We start from the raw sequence: 22,177 nt of genomic DNA, 5'->3' as shown, positions 1-22,177 counted from the left end.
TTTATTGCAATAAACGAATATGTAATTTTAAACAGCCTGTTTAGCTGGCCGATACAATTTATTTATAGAAGCCATAGAATTTATCCGCCCAACTGCGGGCAAGTAAAGTAAGTATCCGAGGTCGCAAGTACATAACTGTGTACTTGAATTCAGGACACGGCCCAACTTGTTGGAACCGGTTTACTCGTGGAGAAGAGAGAGTGAGAAGGAGGGGGGGGGGGACACCCTGGAATCATAAAGCACCTCCCTGCAGGGAAGATAAAGAGTACTACCGCGCAGGGCCGCAACTAGGGGGGAAGGGGGGGGGGGAGCCGCAAGCGGGGCATACGCCCCGGGCGCAAAGCTGTGGGGGCACCGAAATCGCTTGCATTGTAATTCCATCTACAACTGGTATCTGGTAAAAGGTTTTCGCATGGAAGTTACAGTAGCACAGAAACTGTTACATGTAGGTATAGAAAATGCTTAAATAACACCATTTTTCCGTGGGAGGGCCCCCCGTACCCCCCGCTTTGTCGGTGTGGTAAGTGCAAAAAAAAGAGGGGGGGGGGGGGGAAGGAATCAATTCAGAGACTCTAGTTGCGGCCCTACTACCGCGGACCGCAGACTGCGAATCCTTCAGATATGCGACCCCTGACGGGTGATGGAGTAGCAGGAGGAGCAACTCACCGTTCCTGCTGAGCTCCGTGGTCATGTCCTGCGGCGAGGACTCCCGCACGCACGCCATCAGGTTGAGAGGCGTGGTGCTCATGACGTCACTGCTGCTGGTGCCTGCAACACACACGGCCGCACTCGGCGTGAGCTACACTGCCACTCTCCCAGTCACCACTTTACAACACAGCAATATTATATATAATCAATAGGGCCATGAAAATTTCGCTAAAAGATCCCGAGAGTAGCTGGAAGTTAAAACACTGTAGCATCGTCTGTGTTTCGTGATTGGGTGAGTTACTTGGAGGTGCATGTCGATTGTTACAACAAGCAATCGCACTAATTCAGTGCGGAAGCAAACTCGTCCTTAATGGCTCGTGCAAACAAGGCAACGACTTCTCTCGCAGACGGCCGCCAATCACAAGGAAGAAACCGCTGGTGTGGGTATACCTTGTTGCAGTCTAGTAGGCGTTCAGATTTTTTTCGCGAAAATTTCCTGCCCCTAATAATTAACATAAACATAATAAAAAATATCTAGAGACATGCAAAAAAATTCGCGGATTCATTTCGCGATAGGCTAGCATCAAAACAACTATACCTTCGTACCGCTTCTGCGATTGGCCCACATTTTATCCGGGGAACTGTGAGCCAATGGGAAACACTAAACCAAGAAAGTGCCGAATTACGGACAGCCTAGTTGAGACGTCTCACGTGTCAGTAGTCAATGAACAGGTGTCATTTCCGCGAGTATTTAAAGGACTGTGGAGTCTATCCTAGAGGTCAATGAATCCGCGAATGTCTCAGGTCTCTACGAAATATCACTATTGATATAGACATGGGCGTATCTGTCGGGTGGACACAACCCCCTCTCCCCCCCCCCCCCCCGGGCCAGAATTAAGAAGCCCCCTCACTGAGGGCGCGCGCTTGTGCTTTTCAAAGTCGTGACTGTGACACGAGGTTGACAAACGGTAAAAGTCAAAACTATGTTTTAACCCTTTTCAATCTACTGAAGTGGACAATTTATGTATTATATCTCAATGATACATGGAGTTTATCAAACCATGTATGTGTGGGTTAAGGTGCACCCACATTCTAGTGAACGTCATACTTTGTTGGCTATGAAATAAATAGATTTTATTTTATTTTTAATAATTATTGCAATATATATATATATATATATAATAACTATAGCGTAAGATTATTATCACACAACAAAATAAAATTTAAAAAAAATAAAAATATTATAATTAGGTATGTATTTGGAATTGACAAAAGAGTGACTGAAAGGGTTAATGGAAAACTTTCTGTATATTTTAAAGTTTTCTGCTTATTGTATGCATACAGGCCAAAATATGGGCAGTACACAATATACAAGCTCCCAATCCAGAGATGACTTGTGTTGGTGTTGGTTAAAACCCACGCCGCATGAGATTAGTGTCAGTCCATAAGTACCCGGCTTCTGACAGTCACTACCAAAAAAAAAAACAGTCCATCGTATACTAGCGTACGAATAACTACTTTTCCCGCAGCTTGCTTTCAAATAATTAAGAGACGTAACCACCTCTCCATATCACGCGAATAAATTAAACCAAATTAGAGTATGTGTTCATTATGTAATTCATTTGTAATGGATAAGAAGTTCACATCACTTTCTCTTTGATACATCTGTAAAGATTCAAACCACGTAAGCCAAGAAAGCAGTCAAATTTAATCGTTTTTCTCCACATTCAGGTGCAAACATAACAAAAACATAATTTAAAAATAATACGAAACATAGCCGGTTTTTATGCGTGAACTTGCACCGATAAAGGGCAAAAATTTCAAATTTATTGCTGAATTAATACATTGCAAACCTTTCAAGTTATTTTCACGTTTACAGTTATGGTCACGGCAACGTGTAAAATCTTTGGAAATTGTTTTTATTGTAAGGTTCAAAAAATTTGTATTGTTAAAATTATGTAATGAGGAAGGGGCCCCAAAAAATATTTGCCTGCCCCCCCCCCCCCCCAATTCCCCCCCCCCCCCACCCGGCCCAACGTTTCTCTGACCGCCCTGAACACAGCCTTATGTCCAACTGAAATAATGTAACTTTATAGCAGAGAAAAAATAAATAAATTATAGTTCCAATAGTTTTCGAGTAAACTTCTTACAAACAAACGAACAAACACTTTATGATATTAGTATTGGTATAGAGGATGTCCCACCTGCAGACATAAACTAGGCTAGTAGCACTAACACACCAGAACTATATTGCCCACAGGATGATCACGTCTCCGTGATTACATGGCAAACGGATGAAACTTTTTTTTTTTTAAGTGAAAACTTCTTTAGCCGCGTTGAGCGATTTTTGGTAGGGGCAAAACTTATGGGTTCGCGTCACCGACATGCTAGTGACGTGTTGCGCCAGACTGGCGAATCGCAGCGGCCTGTGTACGTGTATACGAATATATACACTAATACATTGTATATATTCGACTGTATCATGTGCGTGTTGGATTCTTTTTTGGATGGGTAAAATCTTGTGAGTTCGCATCACCGACATGCTGTAGTAGCAGTAAGTGAAGTTAATTTGACCACGTGAATACGTGACCTAGGTCTGACATCACTGGTAAGTCATAGCTAGGTAATGAATTTTTATATACCACTGACATCTGTTGTGACTAAAAAATGATGTAAGGATAAATTATACCATGCTGACATCGTACTGATATAATACCAAAATCATTTTCTTACGTACATTTGACGTAGAAATGATGTCATATTACACATTTAAAAACAAAGTTTTATGTTTTCACTTCTGTTGACAGTCCCCCATGACACTACTTTTTTTTTTTCAGTTGATGGTCTGTGCCATGTTGGTTCGATGCACCAAAAACCACTGGCTGAAGATTAGTGTGGAAACAGTTTTAAGAGATTGTATTTTAATGGAAGCGACTGTATTTAACGACGGAGAAGAATTTATTTCACAATTGGACGTTGGTCAAGCACCATTCCCGCAATGTTTCGGGCGTGTACAACAAGGCGATGGCGAGGTAAAAAAGTGACTTTAACTACGGCACAGCATGCCGTCTCGTCACAATATCACCAGTAGGACAAAAGGGTATTTTGTGCGAATAAAGTACCAAAAAAGATTCCATGATTGAATAACAATGATCGAGTAAAACGCGCATCAAGAGTTCGGAAGTGCGCGAATCAGGTGTAACTGCTGATGAAGAAGGGAAGAGGAGAATGGAAAAGGGGGAGTTGGGGAATGGTGCGAAACCCCGAGAGCTGAAAGGTGTTCCAATTAGCCGGAGCCGATAAGGCGCGCGTCAGCGGGCGAGAGAATGGCGAGGGGTTTGGAGTTCCACCCTTCTCGGCCCCAAACATTGCACCTACCTCCAGACACTCGGAGGTAAGTAGAGCGACGTGCGCGCCGGAGAGAGTATAGAGGGGTGTGGAGGGGAGGAGAGAGCAAGAAGGGGTAATAATTAGTGATGGGCCGAGACTCGAAAATTCGAGTCGAGTCGAGCGAGTAGCATCAGCTCGGCTCGGCTCGGCATTCGAGTTTATTTTACTCGACGGGGCGAAACTCGAAAGGAAATTGGATAAAACTCGATGATAAAATATAATAAAATTGAATTACAATTCTTAATATCTCCTTACGTGACTTCAGCCGACACTAAAAATACGTACGTAAGACCGAAACACGTACTTAAAAACAATGACGACAATCGGCCATATTATTTATATTTTAGTTTTACATATTGCCAACTTAACAGGTGTGACCACATAGCAAAGAAGACGAACACATTTTTAATAAACAAAACACAAATTAAATTTTATAATCTTAATATCGGCCCAAATATTACTTTTTTTTAGTAAATCCGTGCTACAATCGGCGCAACGTTACAATAATAAATTAACGGTAGCGTTATATTTGTGTTACAGAGCGCATGTTTGCGACTGATACGCCACCAATCACGAAATGGCAGTTAAAAAAAACAACTGCGCTCCACTAATTTTAGGAAGTGTAGGGTGGCGAACATGAATTTTTTTTCCGTGTTTGTTTACACTATTACGTTCGGCGAGAGTGCATTTTGTATAATTGTTTGCTATCCAAATTAAGTGGCAAGTTAAAATTAATTATGAAGTATAAAGTATTTTATAAAGTGAAAGTATTTTATAAAGTGTAACTATTTAATACAAATACAAAAGCATGGATTGGTTGGAAGTGCCAGCTTGCGATTGGCCGGCAACGTAACGGCGTTAGTGTTGTAGCAATAATCTTTAAATGTATTATATTTGTTATGGGAACGTTTATTGTAATGTTGCGTTAATTGTAGCACGGCCTTACACTTCCCATAAGTGAAAGTTTTCAAAAATGTTCTAATGATTGTGTGAAACGTAACCTAACCTTCGCGCCAACAAGCCTAAATTATATTCATTTTTTTATTGTCTCGTGAATGCTGCAGGCCGCAGCTAACTCGTTCGGTCCAAAATAAGGTAAATATGTAGTTGAGCGGTATTTGCGAAAAAAAAAATGTTAAAAACTTAAAATACTTTAATTATATGCTCTTTAAATTCCTCTTTTCATTAAAGCCGGCAGATATAAGAAATTCCAAATACTTTATGAGATATCGAATTTTTTAATTTTCATAGTTGGGCGATATTTGTTAAATAAAATTTAAAAATTCTGAAAATACTTTAATTATATGCTCTTTAAATTCCTCTTTTCATTAAAGCCGGCAGATATAAGAAATTCCAAATACTTTATGAGATATCGAATTTTTTAATTTTCATAGTTGGGCGATATTTGTTAAATAAAATTTAAAAATTCTGAAAATACTTTAATTATATGCTCTTAAAATTCCTCTTTTCATTAAAGCCGGCAGATATAAGAAATTCCAAATACTTTAGGAGATATCAAATTTTTTTAATTTTCATAGTTGGGCAATATTTGTTAAATAAAATTTAAAAATTCAAAAAATACTTTTTTCTATGCTCTATACCTCAATTATTGAATTGTATTATATCAGTTAAGAATTTATTCTAAATGAATTATTTGTATTAATACTTGTATTTTAAATGTATTTGATTACGTGGGCCAGTCTAAGGACTCTTAGCAGTAAAGTGCAAATATTCAAGCTCAACTTAAGTGTCAAAGATTCAAATAAAAATTCAGACTCGAATCGACTCGACTTGAATTTATGATCTACAAACTCGACTCAAATCGACTCGAACTAATTATTGTATAATTCGACTCGACTCGACTCGACTTAAAAATTTGCAGGTTCGTACATCTCTAGTAATAATGGATCGGGCACGTCTGGTCGCCATGGCGACGGGGGTCCAGCCATCGATCCTGGCGTGCGCCGACCGTGACCTTGGCCACGGCACGCCGTCAGACCACGTGTGTCCGCGCGCGCACAACACGGCGCGCAAGGTCTTCACAAGAACACCACCCACGCTCGAGCTACCCCGAGTTGGATTCTGCTCGCGAAACGCATTTGAGAATATGCTGAGGGCGGATGAGTACGTAGTTCGTGTTTCCGTGTAGGGACCGGAAAAATTCGCGGGTTCAGTGACCTCTAGAATGAACTTTATAGTTCTACGTACACTCGGTCAAATGTCACCCACTCATTGGCTGATGTCTTGTGGAGGTGTCCCAACGTAGCGGCCTGTGATTCGACACAGCTTCGGTTGAGTGTTTCTCACTGGCCCAGAGTCATCCGGTTGAGTTGTGAGCCAATATCAGAGGCAGCACTGAGGTATAACTATTTGAATTTCAGGCTGTCGTGAAATGAATCCGCGAATTTTTCCGGTCTCTAGGATATTACGTTTTCAAACTGTAATTACAGAACCGCTAAAAGGGTCGAAACGAGTTGTTTTCAGAAACAATTTAGGCATGAAAAACCCAGTACAGATTCTTAAAAGCACTCAATGGACTTTCATTACAACTCTTATCGTCATTTCTCCGCCACAAAAAAAAATCCGTACTTTTATCAAATATTGCCAGGATACATTGTAATACTACAATAAATATATTTTTTTAATTTGTACAACACGTGACTATGTTTTTTTTCTGAATATATGAAATACGTTTTTCAAGATGACACTGGATATTTCTTACGGAAATTGGCGCATAGTTCCATTCAAGCATAATTATTTTTAAACCATGGAAAGTTAATCGAAAATCAACAATTTGACTTTCTTTAGTGTTATTATGCTTATTTAATGTGCGCAGTTAATACTGTAAAGCTAATCAGGGAACGGTATACAAATAACTTTAACTAGGTATTGGAGGCACTGGGTCAGCACAAACCATAAATGCCTGGGCAAGAATCCAGAAGCCAGTATTACTGCGAACGGTATTCTGTTGTGGTACAGTAGTTTTCGTATAAATGTACAACTTGACAAATATCTGTCAGCAGACCTCATGAGCTTCAGAACGCCACGTGGCCCGGACACAGTCCTCTAACAAAACTGAGTGTTTGTGGATCGAAGCACGCACTGGCGATATCGCAGATACAGATCGCGAGTTGATTTCAAACCCGCAACCGGGGCAGCAAACATCACACACGGAAACTATTTTCAGAACGACAACGACCGACTCACAAAAAAAAAAATTCCTCGAACCTCTACTTCTGGAGGAAAAAAGTTTAGTTTCCGAACAACACACTGATTATGTAAAAAAAAACTTTTTTACGCTCGTTTTCTAGATACGAAAATACCGACCAAGACACTTTCACTGTATCACAGGAACTCACGCAATACATATTTTACCTTTATTGCGAAGTTAAAAAAAAAATAGGGTCACTGCTCGATAGGAATTGACAAGGAGTCCTCGATGACTCGCGCGTAAAGGCGATTTGGCATTTCATGGACGAACCAATATCGCCCTTACAGCACCACCGACCTCGAACTCTAAACTGACGGCAATCCCAAACTTCCAACTCCTACGAGGTGAAACTGTACTAGGAAATAGAAAAGTCGAATCACAAAACTGCATAATTATGCTCTTTCAACTGTGATGTCAGCGAAACTAAAACGTAACCCACGGGTCGTTAATGAAAAATTAATGAAGCCCAACTTTTACGCGCACTTCACGTCTTGCCCGCATCCGTCAGCGCCCAGCGGACGAACAAACATTTCATCCGTTCAGTGATCAATCTTCCACGCGGGATAATGACGCTTGTGTTGGCGAAGTCTTCAGTACCGCGGCATCCACATTAATCTTGGAACGTCACATTGTTAAGTCGGAAGCCTCGTTCATGAACTCGGAATAAACGCGTACTTAGTCAACGTCATAACCAATGAAGGAAAAATCCTCCGGTTTTAATGCTCTCCTGTTCCTGGATATTTTCAGACCAAATAATAAATAGTTTCGGCCAGCTTTCGAATGCAGCATAAACAATAATTCTACAGACTTACACTGTATAGGGTCACGACAAGATAGATCATCCTTAGCCACGACAAAACCCCATTTCGTGGCTTACATCCGTTCACAATAGACACGCAATTTTTCAATATTTTCCCACGGATTTAAAATGTTACCAAATTCCAACGATTACTATGTAGTATTTGAAAGTTTGCGAATATATATACATGCATGTATGTATATAAATATGTACATATATCCATACTTACACACACGCCTGTACCTCTTAACACATGTGCATTTTTTTGTTAAACTGGACTTTTCAGAATGATTTGAGCCATTTAGTCCCACACGTTTTAGTGTTAAAGCAAACTGCAAGGAGTGGAAAAAAAAAACAAAGGTTGGAAGACAAAATATTTCAAAATTCTGTGTACATCTGTAATGTACGTACGTACTTTGTATGTGTTATTTATGTCAAATATGAATAGAAATGTTAATTTTTGTAACTGAATTATTATTGATATTAAATAGTGAGGGGTTCCTTTTCAACTTTGTTTTATCGAAAAACCAAATCCAAAATCCGTGTGGTCGGGTACATGGCTGCCAACCCTCCTACCTCGACTCCCCTGAACTTCAGTTTTATAAAAACATATTTGATAACAAATTTGATGGCGTAGCCTCGATTCACTGGAAAATTAGATTATAAATAATTCAGTCTCCGAAATGCCACACCGAAATACATACCCGGACTTCAGAAAAAAATGTTTCCCCGGTTTGCAATCGAACATGAATGTCTAGTACTATTTGCAGTGTTAACTTTACAGCGTGTAGAATCACCGTCATCGGGCCGCTTGGCTCACGGATTCTGGTCATGTTCCGCGGGAATTTGTGCGGCGGAGCACGTCTCCCCCCCCCCCCTTCTCCTACAAAATTTCCAACACATCCATGAAAAAAAAACTTTACGATCGGTAGCTTCTGGCGTAGTTCGCTCCGTACTTATTCCGCCCCGAAATTTCTACGTTCACAGATGTTATACATAACAGTAAACCAAATAATATAGCGAATTTTCCTAGTTCTACTTGCGCACGATATAAAATTAACAATTATTTAGCCCCAAACAAGAATAGCCCATTTAGTTTAAAAAAAAAAAAAATTTAGGTATAAAATTCTCCATAAGAACTTATTCGTTACATGCAATCCTGCTGCGTTATCGGTTTATTTTTGTACAGACATTGTCACAAAAAACTGAGCAGTAGAAATAATCCAAGTCCACTCTGGCAATGTTCTCGTGTAGAAAATGTAGGTAGCTTTAGTAATTAGGCAACACACAACACGTAAAGCAAAAAAAAAAAAAAAAAAAAATCATTTAAGAGTTTTAACTTCGTCACAGAGGCAGATAAAATCTGTAGATGTGATGCTTATCGTGAAAATATTATGGGCCACGTCAGTCATCACAGCAATGTAACTAACGTATTCGTACTATTTTGGCTGTGAGAATTTTTTTTTTTTTACATGGCATAGGCCTAAGTTATTTTCAGACGATGCATGGACCTTTTTTTAATGAAACAACTGCGTACTCATCTTCGGGCTAAACCAGTAACGTAGGCGACGATTATTTCACGAATTCATTTCACTCCAGCCAAACCCAACTTTGGCTACATGTAATCAAGCCTTTTTTGGAATGCTCATTGGTCGATAACAAGGCTACATCCTTTGGCGGGTTACACTTCACGTGATTGGGTAAACACTTCTCGTCCTTGCTTGTAACTGGCTCAGGGTCGTCAAGAGATTGTCAAGAACGCTCAAGTCCAATTATTAGAGACCGGAAAAGTTCCCCGGATTCATTTCGCGATACATTAGAATCCAAACACGTTTACCTCCGTGCTGCTTCTGTGACAGACCCACTGGAAGACTCTGAGACAATTAAAAACCCATCAACAGAGGAAGCATCGAATCACAAGCGTCCCAGTTAAGACGTGTCACTAGTCAGTAGCCAGTGGGCACGTGATGTTTTCCCGTGTAAGTAAGGTGATTATGGAGTCCAACCCAGAGGTTACTGAATCCTCGAATTTTTTTCCAGTCCCCACCAATCATCAATGTGAAGCAGATTTATATGTGCTTCCAGTCTACTTTGCTACCGAATGAATCCGCGAAATATTGTGATTTTAATTTATTGACTGGTAACTTTGAGAGGGGGTCTTTACTCGGTCATATATGATTTGTAGAGTCCTGTAAAATGCGCGTTATCATTTGGACAGAGTCTCATTGAAACATGGGCAGTTCTGATACGCCCTGAACGCCAAGAAACTAAAAACGATATTACAAGATTCAAATGACTGACCTTTTGTTTGTGGATGTAATATATTTTTTAAGGATTTCCGGGTGAAGGATTGATCCCCCCCCCCCTCTTATTTTTCCCCCTGTTTTTTGCATCCGCTCCTGATCCGGAAGGAAGGTCAACAGCCAATGGACAAAAAAGACATACTTATTTACCCAGTTCTTTGAATGATTCTTCCAGTGGAGAAAATTGATTAAAAACAATTTCATGGGCATACGCCATTGCAAGTATTCACTACAGACCTACGTCACATAAAAACCACAAGAATGGACAAGAGCTTGTTCTACCATTCTACCACTATTCGTTTATCTTCGTTGTCCGTTATTGAAGTTTTCCTATGACAAAAAAGTGTAAACCACCGATGGCGTATGTCCATGAAATTGTTTTCGATTACTACTTCTTTGAGAGATTTTTTTGTAATGTTCTTCCTGGAGCCATAGAAACTAACGCGGATTTCGCTTGTCTCCGGTGACTTGGCACGTCTTTCGTTGAAGTATCGTTGAGGTTTCGTTGAGGGTTCATCATGGCTGTGGTCGTCCAGAAAAGCCCTGCACACGCTACAAGGAGCCACTTGGACGTGAGACTGCCGCGGCGACCCACGACGGCTGGTCCCAGGCGGTCGTCCCTGCCACCTCTCCCCGCCCGGCCAGGGGCTGGCCAAATGTCAAGGCGACGGCAGCGCCGCGCAGGCGGCGCCAGCCCGAACTACAGCGCGCCGATGCCTCTTAAGGCTCGCTCTCACACACATCTCCTTGATTTTGTTTTGACGTGACAACGTCTATAATAAATCTATGAACGCCGGCTGCACGCACAAAAAAAGTGTCCCGTAACAAATATTGTCCCGTTACGTTGTGTCCCGTTACGCTCACTGTACGCTTGCGCCGCATCTATCTCTCTTCCACTCGATTGGAACAACCATCGACTTGAATTTTTCTAGGCACATTAAACTTGAAACACTCCCATTCGTTTCCTACTTTTCCTATCATCGTCCTATCCTTAGCAGAATAACACAGATTGGAAGAAGTTAAATAGCAAACAGGTATAAAAGTTATAGTTAAAATAATCTCTTCGTTAAAGTAATAAATATATTTGAATTAATGAGTGCAAATAAAAGTAAATTTATCAATTAAATTGTACATTTCATTTCACTCCTTCTTTGTATCCATACAAAATAGTGTCAATTCAATAAAAATGATTCAATTTTATTCATAAAAGTATGCAATCATTTCATCAATGTTTTGTTATGACGTTGTCACGTTAAACTATCGTCCGTAAACCGACTTTACAGACAACCAATTTTTCTTTATATTTTATTCCCGTCATTACTTTTTTTTTACACGGGCTATTTCTGAAATTCAAATCCGACACCTCTCTCAAATTTGTTGTTCCATCACAAATATTTTCAAAAGACATCCACTTTGTGAAATATCACAGGTGTAAAACGTCTCGCGAGTGATAATAGTAACGAATATTTGCACGCCTTTTTTTTACACCTCCGATATCACATTAAGTGAATACATGTTGGAAATATTTGTGACAGAAAAACAAATGCAAGGGAGGCACATAATTAAATTTTTAGAAACAGCCCTTAAATAAACGACGCGAAATGCAGAGTTCCGCGTCATCTGCAGATCGTTTGAGGCGCTTTACGGTGTCTGTTTATGAATAGATTTAAGAGTAATTATACTTTCCTACAGTAGAATTGCTGCGTAATTATCATTTTGAACATGTATTTTATGGACAGCGGTAAACGCTAAAAACTAATGTTTTCGCGGATGTTTTTACGTATCAAAAATTTTCTACACAGTAAAATCGGGACTTCCCACTTAAATTTTGCTTAGTTGCTCATTTTATCACTAGACGTGTGCTACAAGTTAGCCGCTGTTCATGAAAAGTTGAGCACGTGTTTATATCAAAACATTTTTGTTCGGCTGATTTCGTTATCGTCAAGCTAAAGAAGTTCACTTACCGTGTTTCCACAGCAGGATAACCATGCGAAAGGGCTTCTGTATTTCTCTCAGATTTCTATAGTTTGGGAAAACCTTGATTTAATAATTGACACATTAAAAATAAATAGTTTTCAGACGAAGGCTACATACTGTGCTGTTACTATTTTCATAATGCACAGAAAGTTATGACTTATTTTAATGATACTATTATTTATAAAGTATTATTATTTTGATTGTTATTATTATTATTATGAAATTTTATTATTTAATTTGTATATTGTTCGCCCGCAAAAGTTATTTAAATATATTTTTATTAATTATGTATATCTACGAGAGCTATGCTCTATGACCTGAAATGGACTTATATGGACAGCCAATTGAGTATACCCCTCTAAGGACTAATGAACTTAACGAATAAACGATGATTTTATTCGGGGTATTACTTAAAGAAATTTTCATTGTTGGAAATTTTCGTTTTAAATTTACCGCATTTTTGTGTTTTCAATTGTATTAATAAGTGTTATTTACGGTATTTATATTGTAAATTACGCTAACCGATTTTGGTTTCGGCCAATGAGAGGCCGTGTTTTAGATGTGAGGCGTCTAGAACGTATTAATTAAGAGGTTGGTTGTATGAAGGCGTCTGATGCCGACGCAAAGGCGCGAGGCCTATTTTAAATTTGAAATATAGCTAGCTAGATTATGCCATCCGACACTCAGGATGAGCTTAAACGACGTATAAATAAATAATGTGTAAGATTATAAGGGCATATTCTGACGGATATGTTATTAGGAGTGAAAATCTGTAAGTAAAGATCTTGCATTTTGTATCGCCCATAGACATACCCAGCTGTATGTAATTTCGTCGTAAATAACTCCGATTTGACTACAAACTGATTAGTTTTCACGTAAAAGGTGTCAATTATCCTGAACTACGTCATGAATTATTAGTTCCAAGATTTAAATTATTATTTTATTTTGTGATACCCAGAGGTGAAATGGGAGTACAAGTTTCGTGTCTCTACCATATAAACTGAGTTAAGCCAAGGCAAATACGAACCCAAATATAAACATAAACAGTAATCATACTAATTATTAATTGTGCTATGATTTCAAACATTTTCTGGTATGTAAGAATGCGTCCGTAAAAACATCATTTGATTTATTTTCTGAACATACACTAACGAACTTTTCTGAACGATTCATGTGTGCTACGTATTTTCCTGATGTTTTAATTTACATAAGCGCATATCCACGAGTCATGTTCAGTATCGTTAGGATTGTTTTTCTGTGATTTTTTTTATCTAATTATATTAATATTGATTTTTATCTCTACACATATGTTAGTTGTCCCTGATGAATAGCAATTTTTATTATTAATAAAAACCTGAATTCTATCCCTATGTGTTGATATATGTTACCTAGCTACCTGTGTCCAAGAGTGTGTGTTTTATGATAAATAACATTTTTTTTTTTGCATGTTTCTAAGGGTCAGAGTACAAGAGCATAACAGTACCATTGACACATATATATATGTCTATATATATATTTTGAAAAATAGATGACAGCCAGTGTATATCGTCCCGACAACACACACACAACAAAAGGGTCTATATATAAATAAACGAGTACTATTAATGGTACTGGCACCAGCAGTAAGAACACACCGAAGAAGTTTAGCAGCAGTATAGTATAGAAAGTGGCGCACATAAACGTGGGGCCCGAGTGTGTTGACACTGAGTTGTCGCACCTTAATTCAAGTTGTCATTTGATCCTGCATTGTGTATATAATCCATTATAATAACATGGCACACAACCACCCCACATACTCGCTCAGGAGTAGGCATGACAGTATGTGTGAAGACTGCGATAACACAGGGAATTCAGGAAGTGACACGGCGACATCATCAGCAGGGGGTTCACCAGGGAACACTTGTGTGGAGGGACCTAGTGATCACTCTACCACCGTGGCTGAGAGGTTAGGGCGGCCCACGTCACCAGCAACAGGGGAGCAGGAGGAAAGGGAGGCCACTGTCCCTAACATCACACCATTGCCAGATAATACTTCTACATCACCTGTGACACTGGAAGCACTCATGCAATTATTACGGCAGAGTAATACTCAACTAAATGCGAAATTAGAACAGAACAATACTCAAATGGAGCAGCATAATGCATCCCTAAATGCAAAATTAGAACAGAACAATACTCAAATGGGGAGGCTTACGACTGAGTTGGGAGCGCTGAGGGATCAGACCAACTCAGGATTAAAGAGCCTGGAACACAGCATTGAGGTTAGGCTGGCCCAGCAACACGAACAGGTCCAGCAGATATCTGAGCAGGTATCACAGAACAGTAGTCGTGTGGACAGTCTGGAGACTCATGTAACATCCATACGAAACATGATCTCAAATGAACACCAGGGACAAGCTAGTGCTAGGGAGGAGGTGCGAGGACATCTCCAGCATCTCGAACATAGACTGGAGGACATGGAGGTGGCTACTGCCACACTACGAGATAGAATCGAGCACCTTAGTGTACACCCCAGTCCCAGGAGTGAGTCAGCTGACCGCCAAGCTCATGTACCGTCACACACAGCCCCTGTGTCAACTGTACCGACTGCCCCAGTAGACAGGCAACCGTACCCCAGTGAGATGTACACAATTCCACTGCTACCCATCCACAATCATCCTACCGTTCAAATGGATCTGCCCAGAGAAACCCCTGTATTGAGCCCATCCAACATTGATGCGGCCACGCTCATGCACCATCCAGCTAAGCATTGGGCAGAAGCTATGCCCACGTTTGCTGGCAGAGCTACAGAGAACCCCATCCGTTTTCTGAAAAGATTTGAGGAATACACCTCAACCTTTCATTTGAGAGATACAGAGATACTGAAGTGTCTCAACAGCGCCCTGAAAGGACCGGCATTTTACTGGTGGGAGATGCTGAGTGCATCAACGCATAGTTACGCCCAGTTCCAGTCCCTGTTCCACAACCAGTATTGGAACATCCGAATACAGAGTCACCTCCGTGCACAGCTTCACACGGAGAAGTATGACCCAAGGAAGTGCGCGTCCTTGGAAGCGCATCTATCAGCAATGTTTGAGAAGACACGCTACTTGGATCAGCCCATGACGGATGATGAATTCATCGCGGCCATCCTCACGCAGCTTCCACTCAAGTATCAGAAGCAGTTGTCAGGCCTGCCGTACCGTGATGTGACAGAGTTCCGCGAGCGCCTTCTCAATTATGATAAACTTGAGAAAATGGACAGAGCACCCAATACCAAGGAGGAGAGTGAGAGGGTATCACAGCCCCACCGACAACAGCCAGTCCACAACTACTGGCAGAATCGCGAGGGAAAACCCAAGGAGCTCAGACAGGCAGCGGTAAACACAATGAACTGGCAGCCAAGAGGAGGAGGACCTAGCCGGAACGATCAATACCAGACAGGCTACAGGAAGACCCCCTATTACAAGAGAAAGACGTGGTGGTCCAACTCCAGGAATTACCACAGCGATGACGAAGCAAACCACCGCCGGAGGCAGGGGGACTACCGACACAACAAGCGAAGATCATTCTCGCCAGAGTCACGGCCACCCAGGGAGTCAGCAGACCGCCGCCGGAGAGCATCGTCAGAAGACGAGCTGGAGTACTGCAAGAAGTACCGCCGTACCGACGAGCCCCGCTACAACGGCAAACCTGAGGACTACCGCCCGCCATACCACTATGCCCCCAGGACTCACGAGACAAGTGGCGGCCATGCCCAGAACAGCCACCTCTCATACAACCGGAACACACAGATGACAACATTCCCACCACCATTTGCTGCACCGTCTACATCTCAGCAGACGACGTACTACAACCAGGGACCAGCAAATCAGGTGGCAGCAGAATTCAAAGCTGCTGTGTCTGAAGCAGCAGGGAACCGACAGTGGAATCGTCAAGAAGGAGCCAGATCACCAGCTCCAGGTGGACGTGCCAACACTGGCACGTTAAACTATTAAGGATCTCTGTACGATCAACCCTGAATTTATACCCCATTGTGACAAGGAGCCCGAAAGGACAAGACTACCCACCGGAGAAGAAGTGGAAGCATTCGTAAGAATGAAGCTCACAGCAGAAGCTGATGTACGAAGAAGAAGGAAACCAGCATCCAAATTATCTAAATTTAATATCGGCGACCTTGTGCTCAAGAAAACATCTCCTGTCAGCAAGGCATGGGAGAATGTCACCAGGAAATTATTTTTGCTTTTCGACGGACCATATGTCATAACTGACATAGTTCAAGAGAACTGTTATGCTCTGAAAGACCCATCTACAGGCCGACCAGTAGGCCGGTATAATATTTCGCAGTTGAGAGCCTACAAGAAACCTGTGTCCCAGTGAACAAGTTCGACACAAGCTAGTGAGACACCTGTATAGTACGAGTATAGGTACTATAACAGCTGAGCGCAATCGGAATGTCTAGGTCAGAGCCAGGACCTGACCAGTATAAATGTGAAAGATATTAAATGGTTACTGTGTAATTTGATACGCCATGTGAGGCGTATTGCAACCACTGACAGGTACCTAATGTGTAGCGGAAGTGTGATACCCGCTTGGTACATTATCGTCGCGTCGATGCGGAAGTGCAATTCCCGCTTATTATTGCCTGTAGTGAGGTGAAGTGAAATACCACCCACACAGATGTAATGAATCTTCGAATTTAATAGTGTATTATGTGTATATTATTGTTTGTCAGTTGGTCTGCGTTATTCTTCGTGTGAGTATAAGTTCACTAACAGTAATACCTGAATCTATGTAATGAGATGCGCCTATCTGTAAGTACTATCATACTAACTAGCAAAAAGAAATGTCAAGCTTGTGTGTTGTCGACTAACTTGTGTGAGAGAAGTATGGCCTAGCTGTGTAAACATGGGTGAGCACTGTTCTACAAAGCATCTAAGAAGCACATGAACACTTTGCAACTACTAGCATAATAATAATAAGGTTACCTTGAATTACTGATGTGGTTACTCCAATTTTTTCCGAAGCACAACACACCACTGAATTTATTAAGAATCGCCGAGATTTATTTATTTTTTGTTATTAAACACTGCTGGAGAAGAAGATGAAAAAAAAAAATTTTTTTTTGCAAATTTAATACTCTTGTTTTACACGAATTCTATGATTGAAGTAGGGCTTTGCAAACGATCTCATAGGGTTGCATTCTGCCCTGAATGCAGAGTAGAAAAGTATGCATTCCTTTCGCATACAAATCAACTCAGTATTAGAAAGCTATTTCTTTAAATTAATTTGATTTGGTTATTTTAAATAATGATATTTATGAAATGATAACAAGATATATACGAACGACTGTGTCATTTATTGTGAAAAAAAAAAACTATACAAAAGATTTTAATTTCATTCAACGTGGAACTTGAGATTTTGTTTGTTTATGTTTGTAATCGTCGAGTAGGCGAATATGATGTCAAACGAAGACCTGAAAAACTCAATGTCTAACAACTATGTCGCGGACTTAGTACACTGTTGCAATAAATGTCAGCAGGCTGTATTATAAACAAGTACTAAGTTACTGCAAAATTGAGCCAGCCAGAAAAGAAAAAAAAAGAAAAAAATAAAAAAATTTGCAAGCTATCATGAAAGCATTTTTTTTTTGTTTCACTTGGCTTTGTCAGGATAGAATTATCCTTTTCATCGAGATCATGAATCTCAAGTGATTTTAACAAGAAACAATTCCTATCAGAGAAATTTCTGAATGATATGAATACACAGTCAGGATCCTGCGAAGCCCGCATCGGATGCCTGAAAACGAAACTAATGGTTGAGATGAGAGGGAGACTGCTATACACTTTCCAAACAGCTGTTTGCGTTATATGAGAACCCAGCTGATTACAGAAAAAAAATACTACCTTGCGAGAAATGGTAGAAATAAAAGTTCACCAGACACTCGAGTAAAATAAAAGAAAAAGAAAGGCCGCCTTCGCCGAGCGAAAAGCTGCGATAAAAGAGAGAAAAAAAAAAAAAAGGAAACACTGTGCGTTCCCTTTCCAAGCACAAGTTACACATGATGCGTGTACTTAAACGAAATCAAAACTATTGTTGATTTGTTTGCTAACATAAACAAATGCTTTTAATGATGTAATATATGAAATGTTCCTTGAAGTGATATTGTAAATATGATTTTATGTATATGATATGAGATGTTAGTGAGAATTATTAATTTTATCAATTGTAGATATTATGAATTTATGAAAGATTGTGAGATGATGCTTATGGAAATGTACGAGATGCATAATGAAATTGTACATAGAATAAAACAGGTACAACCTGAAGGCATAAGGATGCCTAACAATGATGTACACAAACCCTTTCATTAACATGAAAATCAGTTTAGTTAAAGTTATGCTTGAATGTTATCTAGCTAATAATACCTATTGTTAAGATGTAAAAATTTCACTTTGAAAGTTATTGAATGGTTAGCCTAAGTTACTATACTTATTATTTAATATCTGATGTTATTTGATCCCATTAGTTACTATTTGTTTAAATAGAGTTAGTTTATACTGAAATGGCTTGTGGATAGGCTACGTTAAGCACAGAAGATGTCTTAGCCTGCCGACATTCGTGCGTTACAAGTGCACGATTCACACATGAGTGAAGAGTTTTAAGACTGTTTAAAGACCGGGACACTTGTTAGTTAAAACGTACACAATACGGTTCGCAACGGCTGTGTACCTATCAGTGATGGGACCCGACGAGTGCGTCCTTGTGAGAAGGGGCGGTTCCGCCGACACGAGCAGCACCGCAGACGTCCCGACGCCGCCTCTCACGTGTTCGTGAGTTAGGGCGGCAGCTGCAGCCGCAGTCCGCCGCTGCAGATGTTCGCCGCGGAGCTAGGAGCCGTGGTGTCCGGTACTGCGAGCCGCCACACGCCAAACCCGCCGACGTCTGGTGTGGAGCAGGTGTTGGTGTTGGCCGCTTTGAGGTCGGGCGCTGTCCCGATGCCTCCTCAGCCGCCGCCGTGGATGTCGTTTGCACCGCGGGTGGACGTTGATCCACTGCCATGACGTGTCCTGGAGAACGTCACATTGTTGACTCACATGTACATACACCCGTTACAGCCATATGAGATTGCTACTTACAGTAAATATGTCCTCCCACGTCCCTCTCAACAGGAGCGGCTCAAGGGAGTAGACGTCGTCGGAGAGCTGTAGCAGGTCCAGCAGAGAAGATTTTGCGCGGGAAAACCCGTGGACCATTCGAGCGCAGGTCTGCTAGCGGCGACGACACGATGCAAAGTGATTAAAATTGCGCGAATTGTCTGGTGTAACGGTCGAAAGGACGATAGAAAAAAAATAAATAAAAAGGAGGAGAAGAAGGAGCTCGGTCGCTCCAAGTTTTTTTTTATGTGTGGTGCGCGCGCCGCTAGGCGACAAGGCTATTCGTTGTACACAGTGCGAGAGAGACGGTAAACTGCCAATCACATTGTACTGTTTTGAACAGGTCAACGATTGCAGTTCAATATGATTGACAAGGGCGGCAATTCTGTGCTGTTACTATTTTCATAATGCACAGAAAGTTGACTTATTTTAATGATACTATTATTTATAAAGTATTATTATTTTGATTGTTATTATTATTATTATGAAATTTTATTATTTAATTTGTATATTGTTCGCCCGCAAAAGTTATTTAAATATATTTTTATTAATTATGTATATCTACGAGAGCTATGCTCTATGACCTGAAATGGACTTATATGGACAGCCAATTGAGTATACCCCTCTAAGGACTAATGAACTTAACGAATAAACGATGATTTTATTCGGGGTATTACTTAAAGAAATTTTCATTGTTGGAAATTTTCGTTTTAAATTTACCGCATTTTTGTGTTTTCAATTGTATTAATAAGTGTTATTTACGGTATTTATATTGTAAATTACGCTAACCGATTTTGGTTTCGGCCAATGAGAGGCCGTGTTTTAGATGTGAGGCGTCTAGAACGTATTAATTAAGAGGTTGGTTGTATGAAGGCGTCTGATGCCGACGCAAAGGCGCGAGGCCTATTTTAAATTTGAAATATAGCTAGCTAGATTATGCCATCCGACACTCAGGATGAGCTTAAACGACGTATAAATAAATAATGTGTAAGATTATAAGGGCATATTCTGACGGATATGTTATTAGGAGTGAAAATCTGTAAGTAAAGATCTTGCATTTTGTATCGCCCATAGACATACCCAGCTGTATGTAATTTCGTCGTAAATAACTCCGATTTGACTACAAACTGATTAGTTTTCACGTAAAAGGTGTCAATTATCCTGAACTACGTCATGAATTATTAGTTCCAAGATTTAAATTATTATTTTATTTTGTGATACCCAGAGGTGAAATGGGAGTACAAGTTTCGTGTCTCTACCATATAAACTGAGTTAAGCCAAGGCAAATACGAACCCAAATATAAACATAAACAGTAATCATACTAATTATTAATTGTGCTATGATTTCAAACATTTTCTGGTATGTAAGAATGCGTCCGTAAAAACATCATTTGATTTATTTTCTGAACATACACTAACGAACTTTTCTGAACGATTCATGTGTGCTACGTATTTTCCTGATGTTTTAATTTACATAAGCGCATATCCACGAGTCATGTTCAGTATCGTTAGGATTGTTTTTCTGTGATTTTTTTTATCTAATTATATTAATATTGATTTTTATCTCTACACATATGTTAGTTGTCCCTGATGAATAGCAATTTTTATTATTAATAAAAACCTGAATTCTATCCCTATGTGTTGATATATGTTACCTAGCTACCTGTGTCCAAGAGTGTGTGTTTTATGATAAATAACATTTTTTTTTTGCATGTTTCTAAGGGTCAGAGTACAAGAGCATAACAGTACCATTGACACATATATATATGTCTATATATATATTTTGAAAAATAGATGACAGCCAGTGTATATCGTCCCGACAACACACACACAACAAAAGGGTCTATATATAAATAAACGAGTACTATTAATGGTACTGGCACCAGCAGTAAGAACACACCGAAGAAGTTTAGCAGCAGTATAGTATAATACGGTTGATCCAAAACTGAATACCACATTTTTTTTCATGCTACATGCTAGGATTGACATTAACATTTGCCTTATGTTAATAGAGATCATTAAATAAGGGATTGTTCAGTAAAAAAAAAGTTTGGTAAACAATTAAATATGGTTACATATATTATGAATTTATTTAAAAAAATTAAAAGGCATGAACAAAAACACGAACTAATAAAGCAAATAATTTAGGATACTACCCCCTTACGGTTACTAGGCCCAAGGATGCATTTTATATATATATATTTTTAAAACCGCTGCAAAATAGTGAAATGTGACTCCGAATCAGTAAAAACTGATCCGTCAATGGTATTAAGTGATTTTTCAGTAATTTCAGAAATTCCGTAATTAAGGTGTTGAGCTGACTGCCATAAAGCAGAAGGGCCTGTCAGCGCTGGAAGTGAACCAACCAAATCTCGCCACGTGACAGTCAGTTGACCAGAGTCATTCGTCTAAAATGTCTGAGAAACGACTGTCAATCCAACGGACTTTCTGGTTAAAAAAAATACTTCCGGCAAAACTTGACTTTCGGTCCACTGCCTGTCGGCCAACTGTATTTTGCAAGAATTGAAACATCTCCTCGGAGAGATAATTTTTTTTTTTAGTTGTCGGTCAAGCGACATTGGGAAGCCTTCATTTCTCAGACGAGAGAGCTACACCCGAAGTTCCCCGAAGTTCATGCTCGCTTTTTTTACCGTACCACAACAGGTGTATTTATTTCGTGGTTGTTTAGGGGGGGGGGGGGGGGGAGGGTGGA

At 40.0% G+C, this 22,177-nt stretch overlaps 1 protein-coding gene across 3 annotated transcripts in view; it reads right to left on the bottom strand.

The window, feature by feature from the left end:
• The window catches only part of LOC134534122 (uncharacterized), a 259,877-nt gene that overhangs the window by 125,319 nt on the left and 112,381 nt on the right, over positions 1–22,177 (bottom strand). For all 3 annotated transcript variants that reach the window (XM_063372209.1, XM_063372201.1, XM_063372202.1), the window contains exon 3: positions 667–768. In XM_063372209.1, coding sequence (XP_063228279.1) covers positions 667–748 — 82 coding nt within the window. In that variant the 5' untranslated portion in view covers positions 749–768. The remainder of the gene's footprint in view (positions 1–666; positions 769–22,177) is intronic.

The sequence above is a fragment of the Bacillus rossius genome, chromosome 7 (assembly GCF_032445375.1).
Source record: "Bacillus rossius redtenbacheri isolate Brsri chromosome 7, Brsri_v3, whole genome shotgun sequence".
Taxonomy (NCBI): Eukaryota; Metazoa; Arthropoda; class Insecta; order Phasmatodea; family Bacillidae; genus Bacillus; species Bacillus rossius.
Note: the sequence above shows the minus strand (reverse complement) of the source record. Positions and strands in the feature narration are given on the sequence as shown.